This window comes from Oryx dammah, unplaced genomic scaffold (genome assembly GCF_014754425.2).
Source record: "Oryx dammah isolate SB20612 unplaced genomic scaffold, SCBI_Odam_1.1 HiC_scaffold_25, whole genome shotgun sequence".
NCBI classification, from domain to species: domain Eukaryota; kingdom Metazoa; phylum Chordata; class Mammalia; order Artiodactyla; family Bovidae; genus Oryx; species Oryx dammah.
Genome location: NW_024070209.1, coordinates 69,967,364 through 69,992,411, shown reverse-complemented (window position 1 = coordinate 69,992,411; position 25,048 = coordinate 69,967,364). Strand labels below are relative to the sequence as shown.

The 25,048-nt window shown below is 48.3% G+C and overlaps 1 protein-coding gene across 1 annotated transcript; it reads right to left on the bottom strand.

The window, feature by feature from the left end:
* Positions 1 to 9,892: 9,892 nt before the first annotated feature.
* Positions 9,893 to 19,669, bottom strand: PCARE (photoreceptor cilium actin regulator). The gene is made up of 2 exons (XM_040224154.1): positions 15,924 to 19,669; positions 9,893 to 11,373 (listed from the first exon to the last, which is right to left on the bottom strand). Exons 1-2 carry the CDS (start codon positions 19,667 to 19,669, stop codon positions 11,196 to 11,198), a joined length of 3,924 nt encoding a protein of 1,307 aa, XP_040080088.1. The 3' UTR covers positions 9,893 to 11,195.
* Between the last annotated feature and the right edge of the window lie 5,379 nt (positions 19,670 to 25,048).

Sequence of the window (25,048 nt, the reverse complement as noted above, 5' to 3'; positions counted from 1 at the left end):
CTTGTGGGAGCTCTGAAACCACACAGGTTGCTCCGGCTGGGGCAGATCACGGAGTTGGAGAGGTGTGTTGGATGTGGGCTGGGCCAGAACACAAGGCTGGAGCCACTGACGGAGCAGTGAGAGAATGGGAGATGGGGTTCTGGCAGTGAGAGGGGAACCATGTCCCAGGCTGGGGTTCTGGACACAGTGAGCATGGCTCTGTCTTGCCAGGGTCAGTGGCAGGTTGAAAACAGCATGACCAGGAAGAACTAGAGCTCAGATCATGACCTCTAATACATGCTAAGGTGAAGGCTGAAGGGGCAACATCCCAGTGCCAACCGAGGAGCCGTAGCACCTCTGGGGCAGATCTGAAGGCAAATCCCCGAGGCCCAGCTTCAGACCAGCAAGTTCTCTGGCAGGCCCACCAGTGGACCCCTCTCCGCTGTCACTGACCCCCAGGCACAGCATCAGGTCCACTTCAGTGTTCCGAGCCCCTCCTGAGAGTACAGCCCAGAGCAGGCTGGGAAGCTTTGAACCAACTCAGTTGTTTCCAAAGCCCTGGGTGCCCCTAGCTGGGGAAGCCTCTTTTCATTATGTGGTGTTGCCACCACACAACGAGGCTCTCCCCTCCCCTTGGCACAGATGCCTGGGGTGAGGCTAGGCCTGGTGCAGTCATCCTGGGACTTGGGCTTTTAATAGGCGGCTTAAGTGTGTGGGTAATTCCAGTCCCAGCCTGAGCAGCTTCTCACCTCCTTATGACCTTTGCTGGGGCTTCCCCCTGCACCACCTCACCCTTTGATGATTCTGACTGCTGCTGCTGCTGCTTCTTAAGTCGCTTCAGTCATGTCCGACTCTGTGCGACCCCATAGACGGCAGCCCACCAGGCTCCCCCGTCCCTGGGATTCTCCAGGCAAGAACACTGGAGGGGGTTGCCATTTCCTTCTCCAATACACAAAAGTGAAAAGCGAAAGTGAAGTCGCTCAGTCGTGTCTGACCCTTAGCGACCCCATGCACTGCAGCCCACCAGGCTCCTCCGTCCATGGGATTTTCCAGGCAAGAGTCCTGGAGTGGGTTGCCATTGCCTTCTCTGGTTGATTCTGACTAGCTGAGGTTAAAGACCTGCTAGATGGTGAACCCATCAAAGACACCCAAGAGGCTGATTTTACACAATTTAATTAACTGAGTTTGCTTGGACTCTAAGGCTTTTTCAGTTTGGTTTGGAGACTGACTTTTTCTGCTGGTCCAGACCCTAGAGACTTAGGGACTTCCTTGGCATCCAGTGGTTAAGACTTCACCTTGCCATGCACGGGGTGAGGATTCAATCCCTGGTTGAGGAGCTAAAAAATTTTTTAAGAAAAAAAAAAGTTCCTAGAGCCTATCAGAATGTTTCAGAATTTTTTAGAACTGTAGATGTGCGTGCTAAGTTGCTTCAGTTGTGTCCGACTCTTTGTGACCCCATGAACTGGGGCCCTAGCCTGCCAGGCTCCTCTGCTCATGGGATTTCCCAGGCAAGAATACTGGAGTAGGTTGCCCTGCTCACCTCGAGAGGACCTTCCTGACCCAGGGATCGAACCCGAGCCTATTATGTCTCCAGCATTGGCAGGTGGGTTCCTTACTACTAGCGCCACCTGCGAAGCCCGATAGAACTGTAGGAGCTTGGGGATTTTGAAGGCAGAAGTTAAACTCAAAGACATTGATTGCCCTGTCTTCCTACACTTAGGTCCTGCCTTCTGTCTTCAAACCGGAAGCTTCCCATCTCCTGTACTTTGTACCCATCCTCACTTTTTCTTGAACATCTGAAAAGCAAAGAATAAATCTTTATGTGTTTTTTTTTTTCCTTCGCTATCTTAGGTTTTAATCTAGTCTCTGGGCAGCTGGGCTCTGCGGGTGACACTCCCGGCACAAATCAGTGGGGAGGGGTTGGATGGTTCTGGGTGCCTCAGGAAATTATGCGGAACCTAGGAAAATGGTACAGATGATCCTATTTGCAAGAATAGAAAGGCAGATCCAGGGAATGGATATGTGGACACAGGGTGGGCCAGGGGGGTGGAAATAAGCCAGGAGATTGTGATTGGTGTGTGTGCACTGCTGTGTGTAAAGCACTCAGCTAGTGGGAACCTGCTGGACAGCACAGGGAGACCAGCTCTGTGATGACCTGGAGAGATGGGATGGAGTGGGGTGGGAGGGAGATCCAAGAGGGAGGGGCCTAGGTACACATACAGCTGACTTACTTCATTGCACAGCAGAGGCTGGCGAAACATGGTAGAGCAACTATACTCCAATTGAAAAAAAAAAAGTTCCCGCATCATTACTTTTAAAGCAAAGGAAAGACAGTTTCTTAGTAACCTGGGCCTGTCAGGAGTGCCTGGAAGAATGAGGCTTATTGGGAATGAAGACTGTCCTGAAAACCATGGTGGGTTTGAGCAGAGCCCACTCCATTATTTGTTTAGTGGTGTGCAGCCAGGAGCTCTAACTTACAAGACGCTCTTGGGGTGGGAATACAGCCTTCAGCTAGGGAAGAGCTTTTCTCTCTCTCTCTTTCTCTCTCTTCAGTGTCAGAATTAAGGAACAAAGGCTTGTCTGAAAACGTGTAACTGCTTAGGAATTCCTTGCTTGGGAATTTTTGACATTTTCTTACAGGCTCCACTTCTCTTATTCTCTCTTCCCTGCTTCATTTCTTGTCTTCTGAGTGAAGAAATGTTTCTCCATTCTGATTGCACTTCAGAATCATCCAGTGAGATCTGAAAAAATGCTGAGGCTTGGGCCTGCCCCTGGGGGTTTTGATTCAATCCATAGAGGGTAGAGCCAAGGCAGCTGCCTTTTCTGTTTTTATAGGCATTTATAGGATAAAGAAGTGAGAGGGGTGGGTGGGGGGGCGGGGCGGGGGTGATGGTCTGAGGCATGGGGAGTGTAGGGAAAGGTGATTGGAGACTGGAGATACAAGACTATCACTCTGTGCAGATTCAACTAAGCTACATGCTTCTTCATGGGACACATGTTCAAAAGATGGTGGCTTTAGCGTGTTCTGAGAGTGGAGTTTTTGGCCCTGTGACATCAAGAGGTCATGACATTTACACATGCCCATTTTGAGGGTGGGTGGTCCCAACCAGTCTTAACTGGCTTGAGCTGGGCAACAGCTAACTCCAAGTTCCTGAAAAACAACTTAGGCAAACAATAATACACAATGCTTGGAAGACACACAAGTTTTTGTAAAAACAATTGAAGTGAGCTTAGTCAGTGAAGCCAGGTTACAGTTATTATTTATTAAGCAAGTTATAATTTAATGGGTCTAAATGATGACTAGCCTTGGTTTCACAATGTATTGTTTGATACATTTATATATTGCAAAATGATTACCACCATAGCATTAACTAAAACCTCCATCCGGTCACATAATCACTATTGTTTTTGTGTGTTGAGAACATTTAAGATTTACTCTCTTGGTAACAGTCATCTATATAACACAGAATAATTAGCAATAAGAGCCATGTTGTATGTTAGATTCCCAGAATTTATTAACCTTATAACTAGAAATTTATACAATTTGATCAATAACTCCCCATAGCATGCCCCCCGCCCCTGCCCCCACCTCCTCAGCCCCTGGTAACCACCATTCTACTGTCTGTTTTTTGAATTCACCTTTTTTGATTCCACATGTAAGTGAAATCATGCAGTATTATCTTTCTCTATCTGACATTTCACTTCGCATAATGCCCTCAAGTTTCATTTAAGTTGTTACAGATGGCAGGGTTTCCTTCTTTCTTATGACTAAATGGTATTCCGGTGTATGTTTGTATGTGTGTGTGTGCACGTGTGTGTGTGTATGTGTGTGTGTATCTCACAGTTTCTTTTCCTATTTTCTGTCTTCTCTTTGTTTCTTTTCTCAAGTGGTTCTAATGGGTGGCCAAATTCTGAAATCACAGTAAAATCAGAGGAGCAGAAAGCAGCCATGGCTTTGGCCCTGTGGGCGTCTGGGCTGTCAGCTCTCCCCACCTGGCAGCCCTGGGGTGTCCTGGCTGGGGACAGAGACCGATGGAGGCCAATACTGGAGTCAGAGAGGCTAGACTCAAGTTCAGGCACTGTTGCTTCTGGTGCGTGGCCTTGGAACCACTTGTCAGTCTCTGTGATCTTCCCTTAGCAATCTTGTGTGTGTGGGATAGGATTTGTGGAAATCAATAAAGACCAACCAAATGAGAAGTGCAAAGACTCTTTTATTCAGAGCTTACTATAGCCAGGGAGTGTTTTGGCAAGATCTCGTGCTTTGGCAGAGGTTCAAGGGCAGGCAGAAGATTGAGAAAATGGGAAGGTTTCAGGTATGCCATCATTATTGGAGGCTGTTGGCCTGGTGAAGGTGTAGACGCCATGTGGACCATGGCCTGCTGGCAATAGCAGTATCTCTAATGCTTGTTAAAGTGGGGACCCTTGGGTCACACTCCAGACCAACTGAATCAGAAACCTCAGTCATCCTTACACACTCTGAAGTGCCTGAGCCACAGCTTCAGTGCTCTGAGTGGTTGTTAGGGTCCCAGACTAGTCCACACTTGGGAATGAGCATCCTTAAGTCAGTATTTCTCAAATGCAGTTGATGAAAACTTTGGCAAGAGGCATGGAGACTGGAGAAGAGAGGGAGACAAGAAGCAAGGTGCTTGTTAAAAATCAGATTTTTATTCTCAGCTATAGACCTGTCCCTGGAGTGAGGCACCTGGGAGTCTGATCTGCCCAGGATCAGACAGGTTGCAGAAGCAGCGTCCTGATTGCCTGTTCTCAGCAGGGTTTCAGGAGTCCCTGCACAGGCTGGCAGGGCAGCATCACTGTGCGTACAGCTTGCTCATCAGGTAGGCATTTCGGAGTCAGGGACCCTCCAGGGGACCCAGTTTGGTCCGGGTGGTCACTGGGGCTTACTCAGAGGGCATCGTGGTTTCTCTGTATCCTGCCACCTGGTGTTCCAGTGAGGAAGGTTATAACATTTGAAGGTTTTGTTTTGCTTTAATCACAGCTGTATAATTACCTCTCTGTGGGTTGACGGCTATTATTAGCGTCACCTTGGGTTCTCCTTGAGAATTTTTACATCCAGAAAGTGATCCAGCACCTCTGTGGGCTGTTGTCAGAAGCTGTTAACTGAACCAAAGCTTTAACATATCACCAGGTTTTGTAAACATAGCCAATCCTTTCCCCTTCCAAAGGAGGGAAAAAAAAAAAAGCCAGATAAATAATTTTCACGAAGGCAATTTGTTTCCCAGGGGCTGTATTTCCTTTTTGTCTCATCCAGCAGTTTTTTACTGCTCTGGGACACTGACAATAAAATAGAAGAGGTGTCTCCAGAGTAAGGCTTTGTCTGCTCCTGCCAGAAGGCTTCACCTGGAAGCCCACTCTGGGGGTCATGGCAATGAGCAACAAATATTTTTTGAAAAGACTTGTTTTTTCCCTTAATGCCAGGGACAGTTTTATATGCGCATGGAGGAGAGGGATGGGGAAGTGGTTGAGGTGCGTAGAGGGCATTATTATTTTTTAAATTTTTCTTGGAAGTTTTGAGTTTCCATCTAAGTTAGTTTAATAGGAATGGCTATCGCTATAGCTAGATTTTGGCTGGATATGAAAAATAATTTCCTTTCTGTAAAAGTTGGAGAAAACAGAGAATTTCTTCCAGAGAAGTTTGTGGTTTTCCTAGACTGTTCCCCAGAATAATCTGAACATTGTTGCAATATGTTTTAGAACCAAGGCTGGGCAGGGAATAGGGGACTTTCTTTGCTACAGGCTGACGGTGTGTCTTTGGAGGAAAACATCTTACATCTCTCAGCCTCTCTTTTACTCCATTTGTAAAAGGCAGTGAAAAAAATACTTACTTTGTTCATCTTCTAGGATTTTTTCCCCAAAGATCTAATGAAACAATGTAGATAATTGTATTTTGAAAAAGTAGAGTGTTATACACAAAGAAATGATTATGATTAACTCTAGTCTTATCCCAGTAAAACCTGCTATTCTGAAGACATGCCAGTCATTCCTACCAGCTGACTGACAGATCACTTACAACTCAATGTGGGAATAAATGGGAGATTCAGAAGCTTAATTTGCTTTTCCCCTGTTTGGTATGTTTGACATATGTAGTTGCGATTGCCAGCAAAATGTCTTAAAGTCTTTTCACTTAGAAAGACATGGAATTCTTCAAAGAAGGAAGTCAATTCTAGTGGAGTTTGACACCTGTTTTTATCTTTCTCTAAGGATCAAAGCACAGATCTAGGAGGGGGAAATGGTCTTGAGTTCTTTTCTTAATCAGAATCTTAGCATGCAGAGACGGTAGAACTGAACACTAAAGACAAAGATGACAGAGGGATTATGACTTCAGTCCCCTCAAATGACTCCAAAAGATGGTTTAGAAAAGGCAGGTTTGCTCATGCCTTACAGATGGCAGGATTAGTTGATTAGCATTGTTATTACTGCCTGGTAGATGAAGAAATGAGCCTGTAAAGCCAGGTCACAGGGCGAGTCAACGGAGGTGTCAGGTCTCCAGCCCAACCAGGAGGAGTGGGAGAGCCTGGCTCCCAGGGAAAGGGTCACATTCACCACGTCCTCCCTCCTTTCTCCTTCTGCTTCCTTCACTTCCAGCCCATCTAGCTGGTCTAGGGGCATTACCTCAGTCCTTAGCATTGTTGCATGCCAGTCAGATTGCTGCCTTGGGTGCCAGACTTCAAGGATGTCTGAAATTACAGCATTTGGAACCCAGGTTACCAGGTTGGTCAACTTCTTCAGTCACCTGATGCAAGGCCCACAGACTATTGTAAAGTTACTTTCTGAAGTCCATGAGTGTAATCAAGCCAGCAGCATCCAGGGTCCTCCATAAAACTGAATTAGAGTCCCGAGTGAATTAACTGTTTGCTCCTTCGTATGTGCAATGCATCTTTAATTACATTTCATAAAACTGTCTGAATGGATTGATGGAACTTTATTTAAACTTCTGGTAGTACAAGGAGGAAACCATAGTGCAGTATAACATGTTCTGTTAATATAGGCTTGAAACACATTTACTTTATGGCAGTTCAACAGACTTTGATGTGGGGCTACTTAAAAATATATTACCTTTGATAAGTTTGCTTTGGCAGAAAAGAGTGGATGTTGGCAGCCTGTATACAGTCAACCAGGTGATTAATTGACAAGCATGTTGACACTTAATAATTCATAGCACCAGCTCCCCTGATACATACAAAAATACTGGGTTATTTTAGGAAAACAGAATATATTTCTCAAAATCCCTTTCATTCAACTTGTAGGGTTTATGAAGCTAGTCTTGTCAAACATAAGCTCTTCACAATGAAAGTAAAGTCTCTTTGGTCTGTGTCTGCCCTGAATTTTCTATCAGCATGGGTTATTGTAGGTTCTAGACTGGGTATATGATGCGAGGAAGGAATATAGATCATGCTTATAGTAAGGAACCACACAGACCCAAGCTATGGAAGGAAGTTGTATTTCATTCTGAAGATTGTTTTTATATTTGCAAAAAGCTACCACTATTCCACTTGAATGTTATATTTGCTTTTTTTACTCCATGAATCCTTTTGGCAGAACTAGAAAACTGCGGTTCTCCCTTGGGGCAGTACTGTTTGCTACGTCACTAATGAGCTGTATAAAGAGGGGACTGAACACCTCCCTCTTCGCAGCTCTGGGGTCTCCATGGGCATGGAGGATGGCCGTCCCATCCTCCAAGAAGAAAAGGAGTTGGCCCCAAGAAGAATCTGGATATGATATGCACCCCTTAAATGAATCTGCTATGTGGGCTTGCTTTGCCTTTATACTCAATATTCCTTCTTGGTTTCTAACTATGAAAAAAAAGAACAGACTCATAAGTCTTTAACAGGTTGGGTTCATTGGCTTAATTAATTTAAAAAGACAAGACAAAACAAAAAATCTCTGCTCTCCCTTCCCCTAGAGCACAGGAAGTGGATTGGACCCAACACAGATGAGGGTCTTAGGCACAGGGGGAAGGCAGGTAAGAGTGACCCATCTGAGAAGCTCCAGAGCTGGGCTTGCCTCACATGGCCACCAACAGTGAGTTTTTTCCAAGGCAGAGCCAAAGACACAGGTTTGAGGAAAGGCCTGGCCACAAGAAGGGTGAAACAATGGATTTTCACACAAGTGGTTCAATGGGATGGATTTAATTTATTTTTACAGAGTTTAATTCAGAATGTAATTTGGGCTGAGTGCAGTAGTTGGGATGAGTGAGTGGAAAGTGAGTGAAAGTTGCTCAGTTGTATCTGACTCTTGGTGACCCCATGGACTATATGGTCCATGGAATTCTCCAGGCCAGAATACTGGAGTGGGTAGCTGTTCCCTTCTCTAGGAGATCTTCCCAAACCAGGGGTTGAACCAGGGTCTCCCACATTGTAGGAGGATTCTTTACCAGGATTCTGAGCCACAAGGGAAACCCATAGTTGGGATAGTAGCCCCTGAAACACATCTTTGGCTCATCTGTTCCTGGGCCAGCTTGGCACTGCTTCATCTTAGACCTTTACTGCCTCTTAGCTCTTTGGCCTCAGCAACCCCTCCCCTTTGCCGCTCTCCTGGAAAATGACTTGGGATTCTTGAAGCCTTTGGGTCCTTGGGCAACTTGATGGCTATACTAGCTCATTGCCCCTGCTGCCTGGGCCTAGAGGTTTCTAGGTCTCTCATTATATGACATATGAGAATATATGGTGGCAGCCTGGCCCTGTCCTGGCACAGCAGGTGTTCAGTGGAGGCAGGGGGAGGAAAACTCATCAGCTGGTTCACGGCTGATGGCAGGAATCCTGGGTGCCCTGGATCCCTCCACTGCTGCCTGCAGGACAGACAGGAGGGGTGGGTGCTGGCTGCTATTTTACCAGCCTAGCTTTCATGGGGGTGGGGCTCTCCTCTTACAGAACCACCTGCCAGGCACCCTCATGAAGGCAGCAATGGTTCATTCCAGACCCTTCCAGGGCATTCTCTCTGATACTGAGCCTCCTCCATCACATAATATGCTGCCTGGCTCCTAGCTGCCCACTTTTCCCTCATATCACTGCAACTGGGTACACTTAGCCCACCTCCCACCCCCCCACTCAAACCAGCCCCAAACCTCTAAGATAGGCCCTTTGGGGGAGGGTGGCGGGGCCAGGGCTGGAAATCAGCCTCACTTCCCATTCTTTCGGATCTAGCTCCCCGTTCTCATCCTCTCACTAGACTTGCCATTGCTGCGGTTATGTCCCCACGTAGCATCAGTTTCATCAGCTGGGTCCCTGTCTCATCTCCTGGCAGCTGGGGTTCTGTGTTGTTTCTTCAGACCTCCAGGAAGCTGGCCTTGAAACGTCACACAGGGCAGGACCCCTTCTGACCAGTTCTTATCTCTAGACTGGATGGCTCTGCACTGCTTGCTTCCTGAAAGCTTGCCTATGGGGCCCAGCCCTCAGCAGCATGCTGCCAGCCTAACCGTGCAGGGAGATGGCCTGAACAAGTTTTATCCCTACCTCAAACAAGTTCCCTGAAGCTGGCTGCTCTCACACACTTACCCAGGTCCTGCCTGCTTGGGTGGCTTTAAACTGCCAGGGTTTCCTGCAGCCTAGGCAGTTCCCAGGATCCACCCTCCCGCCTGGGGTGTGACTCCGCTCCACCGTGGCCTGAGTTCTGCTATGAGAATTAGAGCAGATACACAGAAACACGATCTCACGGTGGGCGTTCACAGACATTTCCCCATAGAGGGGCAAGTTGTGGCCCCTCGTGGTAGTCTAATCAACACTTTCTTGGATGCCTTGGAAGAGATGATCCCTGTCACCTCTGTCTGAGTATCTGAACAGGTCAAGGAGGGATTCCCTTATTCAGAGCTTCAGCCTGTCTGTGGGGGTGGTAGCTGAATTCTCAGGACCCAGTTTAACACGTTCTTGAGTCATGATCCACTTCAACAAGACAGGGCTTGAAGACTTTAATTTTTCCAAACTTAAAAAATCAGCTTTGCAGCAAAGGTGAAGGATTGCCCCTTTGCTGTACCCTGTGGGTGAGAATTCTTGTCTTTTGACAACCCACTGTGCTGGCACTGAATCATCCAATTACTGCAAATTCTTTTCTAAACAGAAAGCACGCCACAGCCTCCAGTGGAAAAATTCCAAAAGCTGCTGCAAATATCTAGCTCAATTGGCAGAAGCAGGGTTTTGGCATGAACGATGGCTCTTCACTTCAATTTCAACTCCAGCAGAAGGTCTGCAGATGACTGGGAATAAAGTTGGCTGAGAAACCACTGTGGATTGGTTGTGTGTGTGTGGGGGGTGTGTGTGTGTGTGCGCATTTGCACCCCTTACCCACACGTCCTTCTGTGCTTCAGTCCTCGTAGGGCACAGAGAAAAGGCTGCCTTGTTTGGGAGGCTTGCTTGTACCCACTCAGTCTGAGAGGCATGTGGGTGCGTAGGACAGAGCATCTGAGACATGCTTAGCTGGAAGGGCAACAGGACTGCACCAATGGGCTGGATGCTTTCCTTCCAGGGCTTTGGAGTTGAGCTTGAGAAGCCGAAGAAGGAGGGTAGGTGGAGCTGTGTGTCTTAATCTCACCGCAGGCTTCTTATGTCTGGAGCAATCAGCTTCTCAACAGAGCTCATAATGGGTACTTGAATGTCGTGCCACTTTTTAACCTTAAAAAAGCTTTCTGTTTGTACAAGTAGGTGCATGCTTTAGGCAAATGGAATGATGGGATAGTCAGGGGCAATAGAATGTTAAAAAAAAAAAAAAGTAATGAAAGATAATAGATTCTAGTGCCAGGCACACCTGTGCAATTTTTCCTGCTCTTCCTAGCTGGGTGAGCTCAGACAAGACACTTGGAGGGTGAGTAGGCGTGGGGGTACTTTGGTTTTCTTACTGCAAAACTAGGAAAATGCTGTCTGCTTCCTTCATTGTTGAGAGAATTAGACAGTTTCAGAACACCTGGCTCATCAAGCATGCTGGAAATACATTTTCCTGCTAAATTAAGGCCAACACTTGAAGGATTAAAGAGTGTAATTGTGGAGTCCATGTTGATAGTTAATCTTCGACCCTCGAGGCAAACCAGGACCCAGGGCTGCACACAGTAGTTGTTCAGAATTTAGCAGACCCCTCGGGCAGTGCCCCTTCCAGGCCTTTCCTGCATCTCAGCAGGAGTCTGGTTGGCCTACCCTCTCTGGGGCTAATGCTTGGCTGTCACCCTTGCTTTCTGGGGTGACTGACATCAGTGTCACCCAATTGGCAGCCCGTCAGGTCACTTCCTTCTGCTGGGACTTGTCCTGGGCATAGCCCACGCTGGCCTCTCGCTGCAGCCCGTGGCCCAGCACACAGAGCTCTGGGGATGATGCACCCCTGCCGCTGCCCTTCAGTTCTAGGCCACAGGGGCTGTTCCGTGGCTCTGTGTCCTTGGGGCTCTCCTCGCTGCCGCTGCAAAGAGAAAGCATAGGTGCCAGTCAAACCCTCCTCGTTGCTTCTGGCCCCGCCCCTCTCCATTCTGTCTCTCTCTAGCCCTCCTGTCTGTGTCGCCCACAGACCTGGTGGGCCCTTGTGCCAGGCCTCTGCCTTTCCATATCAGCTTTGCCTGCTGGTGCTGTCCTTGTGGGTGTCTCCTCTGGTGGGGCACCATGGAAGCCATGTTCCTGGAGTTTCAGAGGACAGGCTGAGTCCTGTTTTTTCCTGGGACAATCAGATCCTGCAGCTCTGGACAAAACAGATCCCTCAAGAACTTGGGCTTTTATTTTGTTTTGTTTTAAAGTGTTAGTTGCTCAGGTGTGTCTGACTCTTTGCAACCCCACGGACTATAACCGGCCAGGCTCCTCTGTCCATGGGATTCTTCAGTTTAGAATGCTGGAGTGGGTTTCCATGCCCTCCTCCGGGGGATCTTCCTGACCCAGGAATCAAACCTGGATTTCCCACATCACAGGCAGATTCTCTACCATCTGAACCACCACTTCTTATTCCATAAAGGGCTAGGCTTATCTAGTTGAATTAAAAATAAGAGCAACACCAACGATAACAGCAAAAACCAAAATAAAACAAATGCAAAAGCAACCCGGCTTTGCTCTGCTGCCACCCTTTTCCTGAACGGGATAAAATGAAAACTGCTTGGCCCAGACCTGGCCTTTGAATAAAACAGAGCTTCCCAGCTGCTGAGTGCCACAATGAAGGGGCTCTGAACAAAGAGGGCCACCCAGTGTGCTCTGGTGGCACAGAATGCAAGGTGGTCCCAAGCACGGAGCAAGCCTAGCCAGATGGGGAACCAGCTCAGAGAGCCACCCTGGCCACGGACAGCCAGACTAGTCCCACAACAATGGAAGGTGGAGTCCGCTGTTTAGGTTCACGCCCTGGCCCTTCCACTTACTAGCTCTGTGACCTGGAGTGTGTTGATTAATCGCCTTGATTCTCAGTTTCCTTCTTCGTCAACAGGAGGTAGTAATGATACCCATCTCACAGGACACTCAAAGCTTTCAATATTGGATGAAGCATGGAAAACTCTCCACGCACTACCCAGCACACCACAGGCACTCAACGAGTAGTCAGCTGTCACTGGTGCTCTTTTGTAGCATGACCAGAAATTCACACCCGCAAGAGACCTGAAGGACCACTCTGTCCTATGGCACCTGAGGCTCTGAGCCACTCCATCAGCTACCCCAGGGCCAGGACAAGACCCACAACAGGACCTTCTTGACTATATTAGGAGTGTGCTCGGCTCTGCATGCTTAGACTTACATGGGATATCCAACCAGCCGAGGACGAGTTTGAGTTTGGACCCTGACAAGATCAGGGTGGCAGGAATGGGAGTGAGCACTGGCATTGGCCGACATACATAATTTTCAGGTGGTGAGGAGCCCACTCTGATCCTTAAAGCCAGTCTTATCTATGTCAGCCTCTGGCCCCATTGTGAGTTCCTGCAGGACCCAGTGATGTGTGCGTAACAGCACCCACCTTACTGTTTGCTTTCCCTCTGCCCCTTTGGAGCAGGGGGAGGCATGACCCTTTGCTGCCTGTGGACGGGAGTGGCTACCAGGAACAGGAGGGGCAGGCCCAGGGGACAGGTTGTGGTGCCCAGCATCCGTGGATGCTGACACCGAGGTCTGACACAGGATTTGGTTCTAGCATTGTGTCTTCTCCACCCCTAGCCAGGTCCTACATCTTCATGAGGTTCAGGCCAGGAGGTCGATTTTTTCTGTTGCTGTATGGCTGTGGTTGCACCTGTTCCCAGACCTGATGGGGAAGCAGGCTGCCTGGGTCTCTGGATCCAGGAAACATGGCTGCTGAGAGCCCCTGCCTGGCTAGTCCTATTCTGGCAGAGAGTAAAAGACCGCGTTTGCATTTAGGGGAGCAAGTCTGGACACACTGAGACCTGGAGAGAGACAGCTGCCTCCATCAGAGGATTCAGTATGTAACAGTTGAGGCTCAGTAACTGAGCTTCCTGCGGAAGCCTCCAAGGACTGTGCCCAATCCCCGGGCCCTGATATGGGGAAGGTATCAACACCATCATGTTTTCTGAAGAAGGGGCTCATGCCCAGCATGGGATAAGATCGGAGATCAAAACCAGATGCAGGCCAGTGCGTCCAGCAAGCCCGCCTTGGCTGCAAGATACTACGGGTGGGGCTGCTCCTTCAAGTCCCTGCTTGGGGAGACAGCCTGTTCCGAGCAGTTCCTGGCTTTTTGGCACTGACTTGTTGCATGATCTTGGGGAAATCAGGCTCAGTTCCCTGGCATTGTTTCCCATACACAGGAGGGCAGAAAAAATGCTTGTCTGCTACAGAGCTGCAAACGCTCTGCTCTTAGAGCTGGTTGGTTTTTGCTCCCAGATGCCAACTTTATAAGGGCTGGGCGGGGAGTGTGGGGAGGGGTGTCTGGGGAAGGAGCGTTTTCCCACTACTCCCATCACATGCTCACAGTCGAAGAGCTTGGAGGTGTGGTCTGACCAGGAGACAGCAATGGGTGTGAGTCACTCTGTGACCTTCCACGTGACCTTGGGAAGGCTCTTGTTTATGCATCTTCCTCTTCCTCCCTCTTTCAAGCTACAGTCACTCCCCACCCCACCCCATCTCTCCGCATATTGAAATTCAGGACATAAAACAACCTCTTAGGCTGCCCTGTTCCGAGGAGAAGCCTGAGAGAATGGCAGTATTTTCTCCTTGAACAATTTTATGTTGCTTTATTATTGCTCCCGCTGTTTTAAAATGTTAGTGTTTTTAATTAATGCCATTTTATTGTCCCCGTTCTCTCAAGCTCTTCTCCGGAAGGGCACAGTTTTAGAAATCTAATCACTGAGTAAGTAGCGAGTGTGAGGAATAATGTATTAACATTTATAGAGGTTCTCAGATGAAAGGTACTGTGTTGTAGGAAGTGCGTTTTAGATTTAAGAAAAGAGCAACGTTACATTAAGATTCGTGCAAAAATAATCAATATTTCATTTCTTTCAAGTGGCTGGGGAAGTTTATGTAACTATAATCACGCACAACTTTCCCGAGATAATATCTTTATTTAAAATTGACTGCCGAGTACTTTGTGAAAAATTACCATATACGCCTCGACAGACTGTGAAGTCTGTAACACGTATCACTCTGGCAGAAATTAACTTCTGATTTACACAACCGTGGCCACTGAAAAGATAGCATGGACTGGTGCGGGCTGAGCTTTGTCTGATCTGATATCAAGACACATTGATAAAAGCTCCTCTTTAACCGACCTCAGATGTACACGTTTCTCCCCATGCCACAATTCAAGAAAAGATACATGTTCCTATATATCCTGTAAAATAACCACATCACCATATGAGTCCTTTCAACGGCCAGGCAGTGGCTATACTTTGAGTCATGTCCTCTCACAGCCACCTGCCCAGGCCTGTCTGTGTGGCTGGGCCACGAACACGCCCATCACTTGGAACTCAGCCGGCCCAGGGCAGGCAGGGGGGCCCTTCTGCCTGAGTTCTCAAGCTCAGTGCTCATGGAAAGTCTTGTTCTTCCTCTACGAACTCTGAAAGGGGAGATGGAGAAGGAGGCAGGACTGGGGGTCCTCAGGAGTAAGAGGAAGCCTAACTTTTATACTCAATACCTCCAGGATCAGCTGTTCTTAAAGTGTGTCCCCTGGCTGCCTCCTAGACCTTTTTGAGGAAGGTGTTGTGTCCAAGTTGTCAAAACTGTGTCCATAATAATATTAAGATGTTATGTGCCTTTCCCACTCATTCTTTTATGAATGCAGAGTGGAGTTTTCCAGACTACAGGATGTGGGACATCACAACAGATTGCCTGCAGATGCAGTTCTGAGAACCTAGCTGTCTTTCTGTGAAGCCCACGCACTAAAGAGGTTTCCAAAACTTCAGAGGTTTGCAAAACTAAAAGACAGTGTCACTCTGCTCCCTCAGTTTTTTTTGTTGCAGAAAAATAGTTACTTTTTGTTATATTATTTATGTTAACATAGAATGGGGCATTTTAAAAATTAATAAACACTCTAGACATCTCTCAACTTTACTTTGTAATGTAGTAAAAAGCGATAGATGCAACGCACAAAGGCCTCTTGAGGGTCTTAGGTTTAAAGAGTTTAAAGAAAGCCCTGGGACCCAAAGCACCTCCCGCTAAGATGCTGGTCTACTGATGTAAACCAGAAAGGACAGGAATCAAGCTGCTGGTTCCAGACAGGTAACCATGACTCAACTTTGGGGGCCAAGTCACTTCATCTCAATCTCCCCACCTGTGACATGAGGGGCATGTGTGGCTGAACCAACCTGGTTGTTTTAAACTTTATTCGTATTACAGCAGAGCCTCTTGCAATGAAATCTTTCATGGGAACCTGAAACGTGTAACAGATGAAAAATTGTTGCTTCAGGTTGGGGCACTGGGAGACCGGGTATCTTGATACCCCCTTTCCAACTTGTTCTTCTCTTGGAGCACAGTTTGAAAACTACTGACCCAGGTGATCCTAAGGGCCCCTCAGCTCTGTCCCCCAAACCACAGGACTCTCCTTACCTGCTCTGGCCATGCTGGGATTCACAAGCGCTGCTGGTGGCACCCGGGACAGGCAGGTGAAGGCGGACGCCCGGCCGGGGGTCAGAGGCTGACCTTCGGATGAAAGGTTGAGGGTTCAGGGCACACAGAGTTGTCCCTCGCTGTGAATCCGCCCTCATTCGTGGCCCTGAGCTGCCCCTCCAGCCTCCTGTGGGGGTCTCAAGAGGACTCCCAGCTTCAGGGGGCAGCGATGATGGGGTGAGTGGATGTACTGTTGAGAACGGTAGTTTAGCTTCAAACAGAGAGGAGGTGGCTGGGCAGAAAATGGAACGTGTGTTTTCAGATGCCATGGCTGCCCGACAGTCTTCAGAGTCTTGTGTTTCCTTGAGCCCCTGACTGGGAGATGCTGGGGGAGAGGGGGAGGGGCCAGAGGCCAGGGAACCGGCTTCTGTGCGCTGGGGTGGGGGACTGGAGATCTTGTGCTGAGCCAGTGGGCTTGCTGAGGGAGGGCTGGGCAGCTTGTGCTGGAGGGGAGGGGAAGCTCGTTTCTTCACTGTTGGGGGGCTTAGCACCCTGGGACTCACTGGAGGGCTGAGGGGTGGGCTAGGGGACCCATGTACACAGGGTGCACTTGGCTGGGCAGATCTGTGAGTGGACGGCAGGCCCGAGTGCCTCTTGTCCACTCTGGGTGTCCAGTGTGCCCTTGTGGGAGAGGCCTTCCTGACTAGCACAGGGCTTCGGCCTTGGGTCTGCCTTGGGGCCTCGGGAGAATGTGGTCCCCGCATCGGCCTGGTCAGGCTGGGTTCTGAGATCCTGTTCTGCCCGGATGTGTGGCTGGAATGGAGCCAGTGGATGACCTTCCGGGGAGGCTTGGAGAGGCCTGAGGCCCTGTCTGCCCGTACCTGACTCTGTGCCCTGCTGCCCTGCACCTCTGGGTTTCCGCTAGCTGCTGGTGGGTGGTTGAAGTCCAAGGCGAGCTTTCCGGTATTGCAGCCACCCTTGCTGTTCCCTGGCTCTGCGCTGTGGGCCCTGGTGAGGGTGGCGGTGCTCTTGCTGGGCAGCAAGTCAGTGGGGCTCATGGAGACTCTTAGCCTTGGGGAAGCCCACATTCTCCGGGCAGAGCCAGTCCCTCCCAGCCCTGGCACGTGGGTCCCTTCAAGGGGGCTCTCTGCCGCCTTGCCGCTCTCAGGGGGCTCCAGAGAAGTGAATGATTGGTCCATCAGAATTTCCAGAGGTGGCGGAGGGAGATCCTCTGGGTTCTCCTCTGTTTCCCAGTTGAGGTCCTCACTCTTGGCTGCTTCAGCTGTGAGCAGACTGGGAAAGGTAGGAACTAAGGGCCTCCAGCCTGGGCCCATCCTGAGAGATTCTCCACCCAATGCTGGAGAAATCCGAGGCTTTGGATACAATGGGGCCAGCCCTCTGTAAATGGGGAATCTGGGAGGCATGGTGGGGACCCCCCACTTCTTGGGGCAGGGGCTTGGCCCCAAGTCCCGGGAATCGCCCAGCGTCCTTAGACTCTCGGTGGGACTGAAGGTTTCAATGAGTTTCTTGACTGATGTTCTGGTGGGACAGCTCCTGATGGTCTGGTCCCTGACCGCTGGAGCCTCACCGGCCCTCTCGCCCAGTGGGATGATGTTTGGGAACCCCTCAGCTTTTCCCTGCCCGGGCTGTTCTCCCTCAGGGCGGGAGCAGCACTTCTGCAGGATGGTCTTGTCTTGACTTGGCAAAATGCTGAAGTTCTTGGTGAGGGATGACTTTAGCTTGCTGATGGCGCTGCTCGGGACCACCCGGCAGTGGTTGTCTGGCCTCAGCCTTGCAGCTCTGGGCTGCGTGACTGGCTCTTGGCTCTGCCCCTGCCATCGGGTGCCCAGGCTGTAAAATACCTCCAGCCTCTGGCTGAGGTCCCTCTGGACCCTCCGCAGCTCCTGGAGGGTGGGATCCTCTGTGTGGCTCTCCAGACACCCCTCGGACTGGGACCTCCTCTGCCTCAAGGGGGCCCTCCTGCTGCCGCTGGCCGTGCTGGGTCTCGGGGGCACAGTGGTCCTCTCCTCTTCCTCCATCCAGTCCTGGTGCTCCAAGGGCACAGGAACAAACTTGATCCTTTCACTGATCGCTTGCTTCATCTTCAGAACCATCTCCCGGGCCTGGGGGCTCCTGAGTCTCCGGGGGTGTGGCTGAAATGGGCTTTCAGCACTGGCAGGTGAAGACCGCGGCCTTGGATGGGAAGCGTTCTCCCGCCAGGCGTGTGGGCTCGTGCAGCTCCCTTCGTTCTCCTCCTCTTCTGAGCTGCTGTCCTCACCTTCACTGAGGGATGGAGTGTCCATGCACCTGGAGCCTTTAGAAAGGTGTGCTTCATCAGGAGTCCCCATCCCAGGGGGACCACACGGAATGCTTTGGCCCAGCCCCCAAGGCCTGGAGGCAGTATTTTCTGGGCCTGCAATGGAAGGCCAGGGGCTCCCTGATCCACCCTGCACTGCTGGATGAACCTTAGCTGTGAGAGGCCTTGAGAGTGGGCAGTCCTGGGGTCCATCTAAACCCATCCGGGATGGACTTTGCTGCCAGCTGTGTCCTGACAGCCTGGCCTCCACTGTGGGTGAAATCGTCGGCCTCCACTCTGCAGCCTCCGGCACTAAGTCCCAGCTGGCTTGCTTGCCCAGCTTGTCTGCTAGCTGCACGGACTCATTGTCCGCCCCGATGCCACTGTCCTCAGAGCACAGGGGTATATCCCACGCTTCAGGGTCGCTGTGGCTGCTCGCCAAGCTCTCCAGGTGCCCCAGAGCCCTGAGGAGGTGTTCATCTGCACCCCTCTTTGTGCTCAGCTTGTTCCCCAGGTGGGCTGCAGTGGCATGGAGGTAGTTGCCAGAGCCCTCTAGGAGGCTGCTGGTGAGCAAGGCCACCGTGCCGCTGAGCTCCTGCAGCTTGCTCACTGTGTACTGCAGAAGCTGCTGCAGGAGATCTGGCTGCTCCTGGGGCTCTCCTTTCTTCAATGGCCAAGCCAGATCCTTCTGAACCTCCTGGAGGAGCTCGTCTCCATCCTTGGAGATCTCCCCCAAGAGCCGGTTGACCTCATCGAAACACAGCATCAGGAAGCTGACCATGGGCTGCAGCAGCTCGTGGGTCTGGGTGGCCCGATGGGTGATGCTGAGAACTGCTTCATATTTGGAGAGGCAGGCATGCAGATAGCTGTAAGTGCGCTGGTGGGCCTTCACCAGGGGGTCAGGGAAGTCCACCTTGTCTTCAGACTCGTGGGCAGGAAGGATGGTTTGGCGGTAATGACCCTGTTTGCTCGACCTGTGACACTTTGGTCTCTTTGCCCATTTGGAAGTCTCCTGGGTATTACTTTCTTCACTCTCTTCCCCGGAAAAGGCTGCCCCTTGTGACCCATGGGAGCTCTGTCTCTTGAATGGAATGTCCATAGCCATGCAGCTTTGTGATTTGTTCAGCTGGGATGGGGAGGTTTTGGTTTCTGGGATCAGTCTCTCCATATCTTTTGCTTTGCCTGCAGTGGGATCCCTGGTGAGCTGACAGAGACTGTCAGCCACGGTCTGGGTCCACCTGGGACTAGGCTGTTCTTCTTCTGCCCGTTGTCCCTGTGACGAGCCCCCTCCGGGGTCATAGCAGGTGGAACTTTGAACCAGCAAAGGGAGGGAGCCTCTTTCACTGGCCCTCTGATGTCCTGGCAGAATTGCTTTGGGCTTTTTAAAAAACTGGATGCCACTCTTGGCAACACTGTTAACAAGATCACTGTGGGAAGGTGTGCATCCCATGATGTCAGCCTGTCGTCATCTCCCACCTGCAACCCTCACAATTTTCAGAGAATCGTATTCAAAATAGGAACAGAAGGCAGTCTTACTAGTCCATCCAGGCAATCTGCAGGCCAGAATCCTTTGAAGTCCAAGGTGCAATGTCCTAAACTTGCAACCAGCTCTCTTCACTTCCTTGGCCCCATCTTGCAGAGGTAGTAATGCTGCTGTCCTGGTGATGTTCTAAGGTTTGAGCCCTCTGCTGCTAGTAAGCAAAAGGGCAATTCTAAAGGACTTCAGCCTCATGGATTATGGGCCTCTGAGTGTTGCTCGTGTCCTAACAGATGTGCATGGCAAGTGGAACTTTAAGCCTATTAGGTTAATCATGCCCCAGCCAGTCAGCACTCACAGTGTGTTCTAATATAGAACTTCTCAGCATTTACTATCTTGGGAAGCAGATTATTTTTGCACGTGCTTATGCTTTTAATTCTGCTCAGACGCCTGCCATATGAAACCTAGAGAAACGAGCCATAATTGCAAAAGGCTCTGGAAGAGACACATTTGTGGAGAGGAAGCAAAGGGCTCACTGATGATGGATCCTTAAAGAGAAGTGACCTTCACAGTTTAATAAGGGCACAGCAAGCTCCAACCTGTTACTACCCAGAAGACCCCAAAACACACAATAGATGGGAACTGAAGTGATGCATTGCTGTTTCTGTGGCTTATAAAATAAACCATGACTTTCTAGTGCTGGTGAACATCCCTAAATAAGATAGGGAATAAAGAAGTTCAGGTGGCTTTCCTTTACACTAAAAAAGGAAGGTAGATTGCTTGGAGGCCTGGAGGGGAAAGCAGAAAAACTCACCACCGGCTCAAGGCCAGTTACTGTAGACTATAGCTGCTCAGGGAGGCAGTGCTCTCACAGGAAAACACTTTTTATTAAACCTTTCTCATAGGAAAAGAGAACAAACACACTGTGGAAAATTCTTAAAGAGATGGAAATACCAGACCACCTGATCTGCCTCCTGAGAAATCTCTATGCAGGTCAAGAAGCAACAGTTAGAACTGTACATAGAACAACAGACTGGTTCCAAATTGGGAAAGGAGTACATGAAGGCTGTATATTGTCACCTTACTTTTTAAACTTATATGCAGAGTACATCATGAGAAACGCTGGGCTGGAGGAAGCACAAGCTGGAATCAAGATTGCCAGGAGAAATATCAATAACCTTAGATATGCAGATGACACCACCCTTAGAAAGCAACAAAGAACTAAAGAGTCTCTTGATGTGAAAGAGGAGAGTGAAAAAGTTGGCTTAAAACTCAACATTCAGAAACTAAGATCATGGCATCCTGTCCCATCACTTCATGGCAAATAGATAGGGAAACAATGCAAACAGTGACAGACTTTATTTTCTTGGGCTCTAAAATCATGGCAGATGGTGATTGCAGCCATGAAATTAAAAGACGCTTGCTCCTCTAGACAGCATATTAAAAAGCAGAGACATTACTTTGCCAACAAAGGTCCATCTAGTCAAAGCTATGGTTTTTTCAGTAGTCATGTATGGATGTGAGAGTTGGACTATAAAGAAAGCTGAGTGCCGAAGAATTGGTGCTTTTGAACTGTGGTGTTGGAGAAGACTCTTGAGAGTTCCTTGGACTGCAAGGAGATCCAACCAGTCAATCCTAAAGGAGATCAGTCCTGAATATTCATTGAAAGAACTCATGATGAAGCTGAAACTCCAATACTTTGGCCACCAGATATGAAGAAATGACTCATTGGAAAAGAATTTGATGCTGGGAAAGATTGAAGGCGGGAGGAGAAGGGGAAGACAGAGATGGTTGGATGGCATCACTGACTCGATAGACATGAGTTTAAGTAAGCTCTGGGAGTTAGTGATAGACAAGGAAGCCTGGTGTGCTGCAGTCCATGGGGCCGCAAAGAGTCAGACACCACTGAGTGACTGAACTGAGCTGAACTGATAAGAAAAGAGGCTAAAGAGGGGCAGTGGAGAGCAGTTATGAGTAGAACTTAAGGGAAAAATGTGTTTTCTTTTTCAAACCCAGCTTCTCAATCTGAGCCTGGTGCTCTTGCCCATAGCTAAGATAGCAGCTGCCCATTTAAAAACTTTTTTAAAACTTTCTTTCCTGTCCATAGGGCTTTACTTGTGGCTCAGCTGGTAAAGAATCTGCCTGCAATGCAGGAGACCTGGGTTTGATCCCTGGGTGGGGAAGATCCCCTAGAGAAGGAAAAGGCTACTCATTCTCGTATTCTGGCCTGGAGAATTGCATGGACTGTATAGTCCATGGGGTCACAAAGAGTTGGACACAAAGGTAACAAAGAGCTGGAAAGAGCTGAGCGACTTCCACTTCACTTGCTGTCCATAAAGTACAGAGCAGGCATTTGGAGCAGGAAGACTTGGGTTTAAATACTGACTCTTTCTCCTTTAAGTTGGGGGAATTTCCACAAGTTATTTGACTTCCCTGGGGCAAAATTCATCTCTGAAATGGAGATAGTGGCACCTACTTCATGGAGCTGTTGTGGGGATTAAGTTAATTAATGCGAGGTAAGTGCTTGGCACAGTGCCTTGCAAGTGACAGGTACTCAAAAGAAAAGAAAAGAAAACAACAAAGGAAACTATAAGTAAGGTGAAAAGACAGCCTTCTGAATGGGAGAAAACAATAGCAAATGAAGCAACTGACAAACAACTAATCTCAAAAATATACAAGCAACTTATACAGCTCAATTCCAGAAAAATAAACGACCCAATCAAAAAATGGGCCAAAGAACTAAATAGGCATTTCTCCAAAGAAGACATACGGATGGCTAACAAACATATGAAAAGATGCTCAACATCACTCATTATTAGAGAAATGCAAATCAAGACCACAATGAGGTACCACTTCACACCAGTCAGAATGGCTGTGATCCAAAAGTCTACAAGCAATAAATGTTGGAGAGGATATGGAGAAAAGGGAACCCTCTTACACTGTTGGTGGGAATGCAAACTAGTACAGCCACTATGGAAAACAGTGTGGAGATTCCTTAAAAAATTGCAAATAGAGCTGCCTTATGACCCAGCAATCCCACTGCTGGGCATACACACGGAGGAAACCAGAATTGAAAAAGACACATGTACCCCAATGTTCATCGCAGCACTGTTTATAATAGCCAGGACATGGAAACAACCTAGATGTCCATCAGCAGATGAATGGATAAGAAAGCTGTGGTACATATACACAATGGAGTATTACTCAGCCATTAAAAATAATACATTTGAATCAGTTCTAATGAGATGGATGAAACTGGAGCCGATTATACAGAGTGAAGTAAGCCAGAAAGAAAAACACCAATACAGTATACTGACACATATATATGTAATTTAGAAAGATGACAATGATGACCCTTTATGCAACACAGTAAAAGAGACACAAATGTATAGAACGGACTTTTGGACTCAGAGGGAGAGGGTGGGATGATTTGGGAGAATGGCTTTGAAACATGTATACTATCATGTAAGAAACGAAGTGCCAGTCTATGTTCGATACAGGATACAGGATGCTTGGGGCTGGTGCATGGGGATGATCCAGAGAGATGATATGGGGTGGGAGGTGGGAGGGGGATTCAGGATTGGGAGCTTGTATACACCCGTGGTGGATTCATGTCAATGTATGGCAAAACCAATACAGTATTGTAAAGTAAAATAAAGTAAAAAAAAAAAAAAAAGAATTCCTTATTCCTCTCCCCCTGGCATCTAAGCCACTTATAATAATAAAAGTCATGAGAAAATTCACTAGTTTGCCCAGGACCAAGCCCCAGTCCCTTCGGGAGTTGTCTGGAAATAACTGCCTACTGAGGCTTGAGGTCCCAGATCAAGTTTCTGCCACTCTGCGTCTGTGCAGGCCCTTTGCTCAGCACACTGCTGCCTCAGGACTTCTCTGAGACCTCCTAGTATCATTTTTCTGTTTTTAAGCACACAGTAATTCCCACCAACTGCAGGAGGGAGACAGGCTTTGATGTAATCATTTCAGATTTGGGGGTATTCAGTTTGTTGACAATGTTTAATTTTCCTAATAGAAAAAAAAGATTGCATAGAGTACCTCTTAAAGTTACTGAGAATGGAGTTACATTCTGCCTTTATTGCTTTCATTTTCTCTTAGTGAGCACTGTACAACCAACAAAAATAACACTGTAGGTTTTAGGACTTAGGGATCCCTTTTTTTGCCGGGAGCAAGCTGAAGACTGACTACGAGGCTGTGAGCAGAGCGTGGTGTCTATCACAGCCCTATGCCCCAGAGTGCATAATTAATAAAGTTCTCCAATTTGTTTATTTGAAGCAAAGCTCATGGGAAACACGAAGCTGACTCAGTGCCTGAGGGGGAACTGCGTTAGGCATCAAAACGTTGTTTCATTTGTCAGAGCCTCGGCTGGCTCGGTGAACAAGCATGCCAAGTGGGAAGAGTTCTCTCTCTTGCATTTAACACAGTGCCATGCTCATTTGAAGGGCTCTTTATATAAGTTCTTCTCCTCTTGGGCTTTTGCTTGAATCATCTTTGTGAAAACTTTTGATCTAAGTGGCTAAAATTATTTCCAAGCCAATGATCAAAATAAAAGTATTTGCCTGGAGGATCAGCTGTCAAATAGCTTTGTGCCTTATAGACAGGTTTTCTTGACTATTCCAAATAATTTAGGAAGCACTTTCTTCACTGCCTCTCATTTTTCATTAACACTCATTCTTGTTTTTCTTCCTTTTCAAATTCGTGTTGCTTCAAATTTAAAAAAGGGAGAAGAATTGCTTTGAGTGTGAATGTAAAACGACCCAATTACTTTGGAAAGCAGTTAAGCATACACCCACCTCCTGGCCCATCATTTCTGCTCCTAAGGATTTACACAAGAGTGTTGAATGCCAAGGTCCACAAAAGAGACTGGTACAAGAATATTCCTATTAGCTTTATTCATAGTAGCCTCAAATTGGAAACTATCCAACTGTCTATTAATAGGGAAATACATAAATTTGGCGTTGGAATACTTGCCAACAATAAAAGGAACAAACTATCGAATATAGAACAACATAAACTTAAAAATTAGTATGCTGAGTGAGAAGAAACCAGACGGGTCCCACCAGAGGGAAGGCTACAGGGTTAGGGTTAGAAGCAACTCTAACCTAAGCAAAGTAGTGAGAAGCAGCTCTGGATGTGTTCTGCAGCCCAAAGAAGTTCTCCAGGTTGCCCTTCCAAATCGTCTCGGTCTCTGATGAGGCCCTTTGGATTGACAGCTTGGCTGGTGGTTGTTGTTTTAAAGTCTGTCTCCGGGTAGAGACTTTCAGATGACCCTTAGTGTCATTTCACAGATGATTGATTTCCAAGGTCCCTTCTGACTCTAACAATTTTGTTGTTAAGACT

Coding starts and splice junctions, on each gene's coding strand:
- PCARE (XM_040224154.1), bottom strand. CDS start 19,669: ATGGGATGCACACCTTCCCACAGTGATCTTGTTAACAGTGTTGCCAAG. Junction 11,374..15,923: donor TCCCAGCATGGCCAGAGCAG/GTAAGGAGAGTC, acceptor TTCTCTTTGCAG/CGGCAGCGAGGAGAGCCCCA.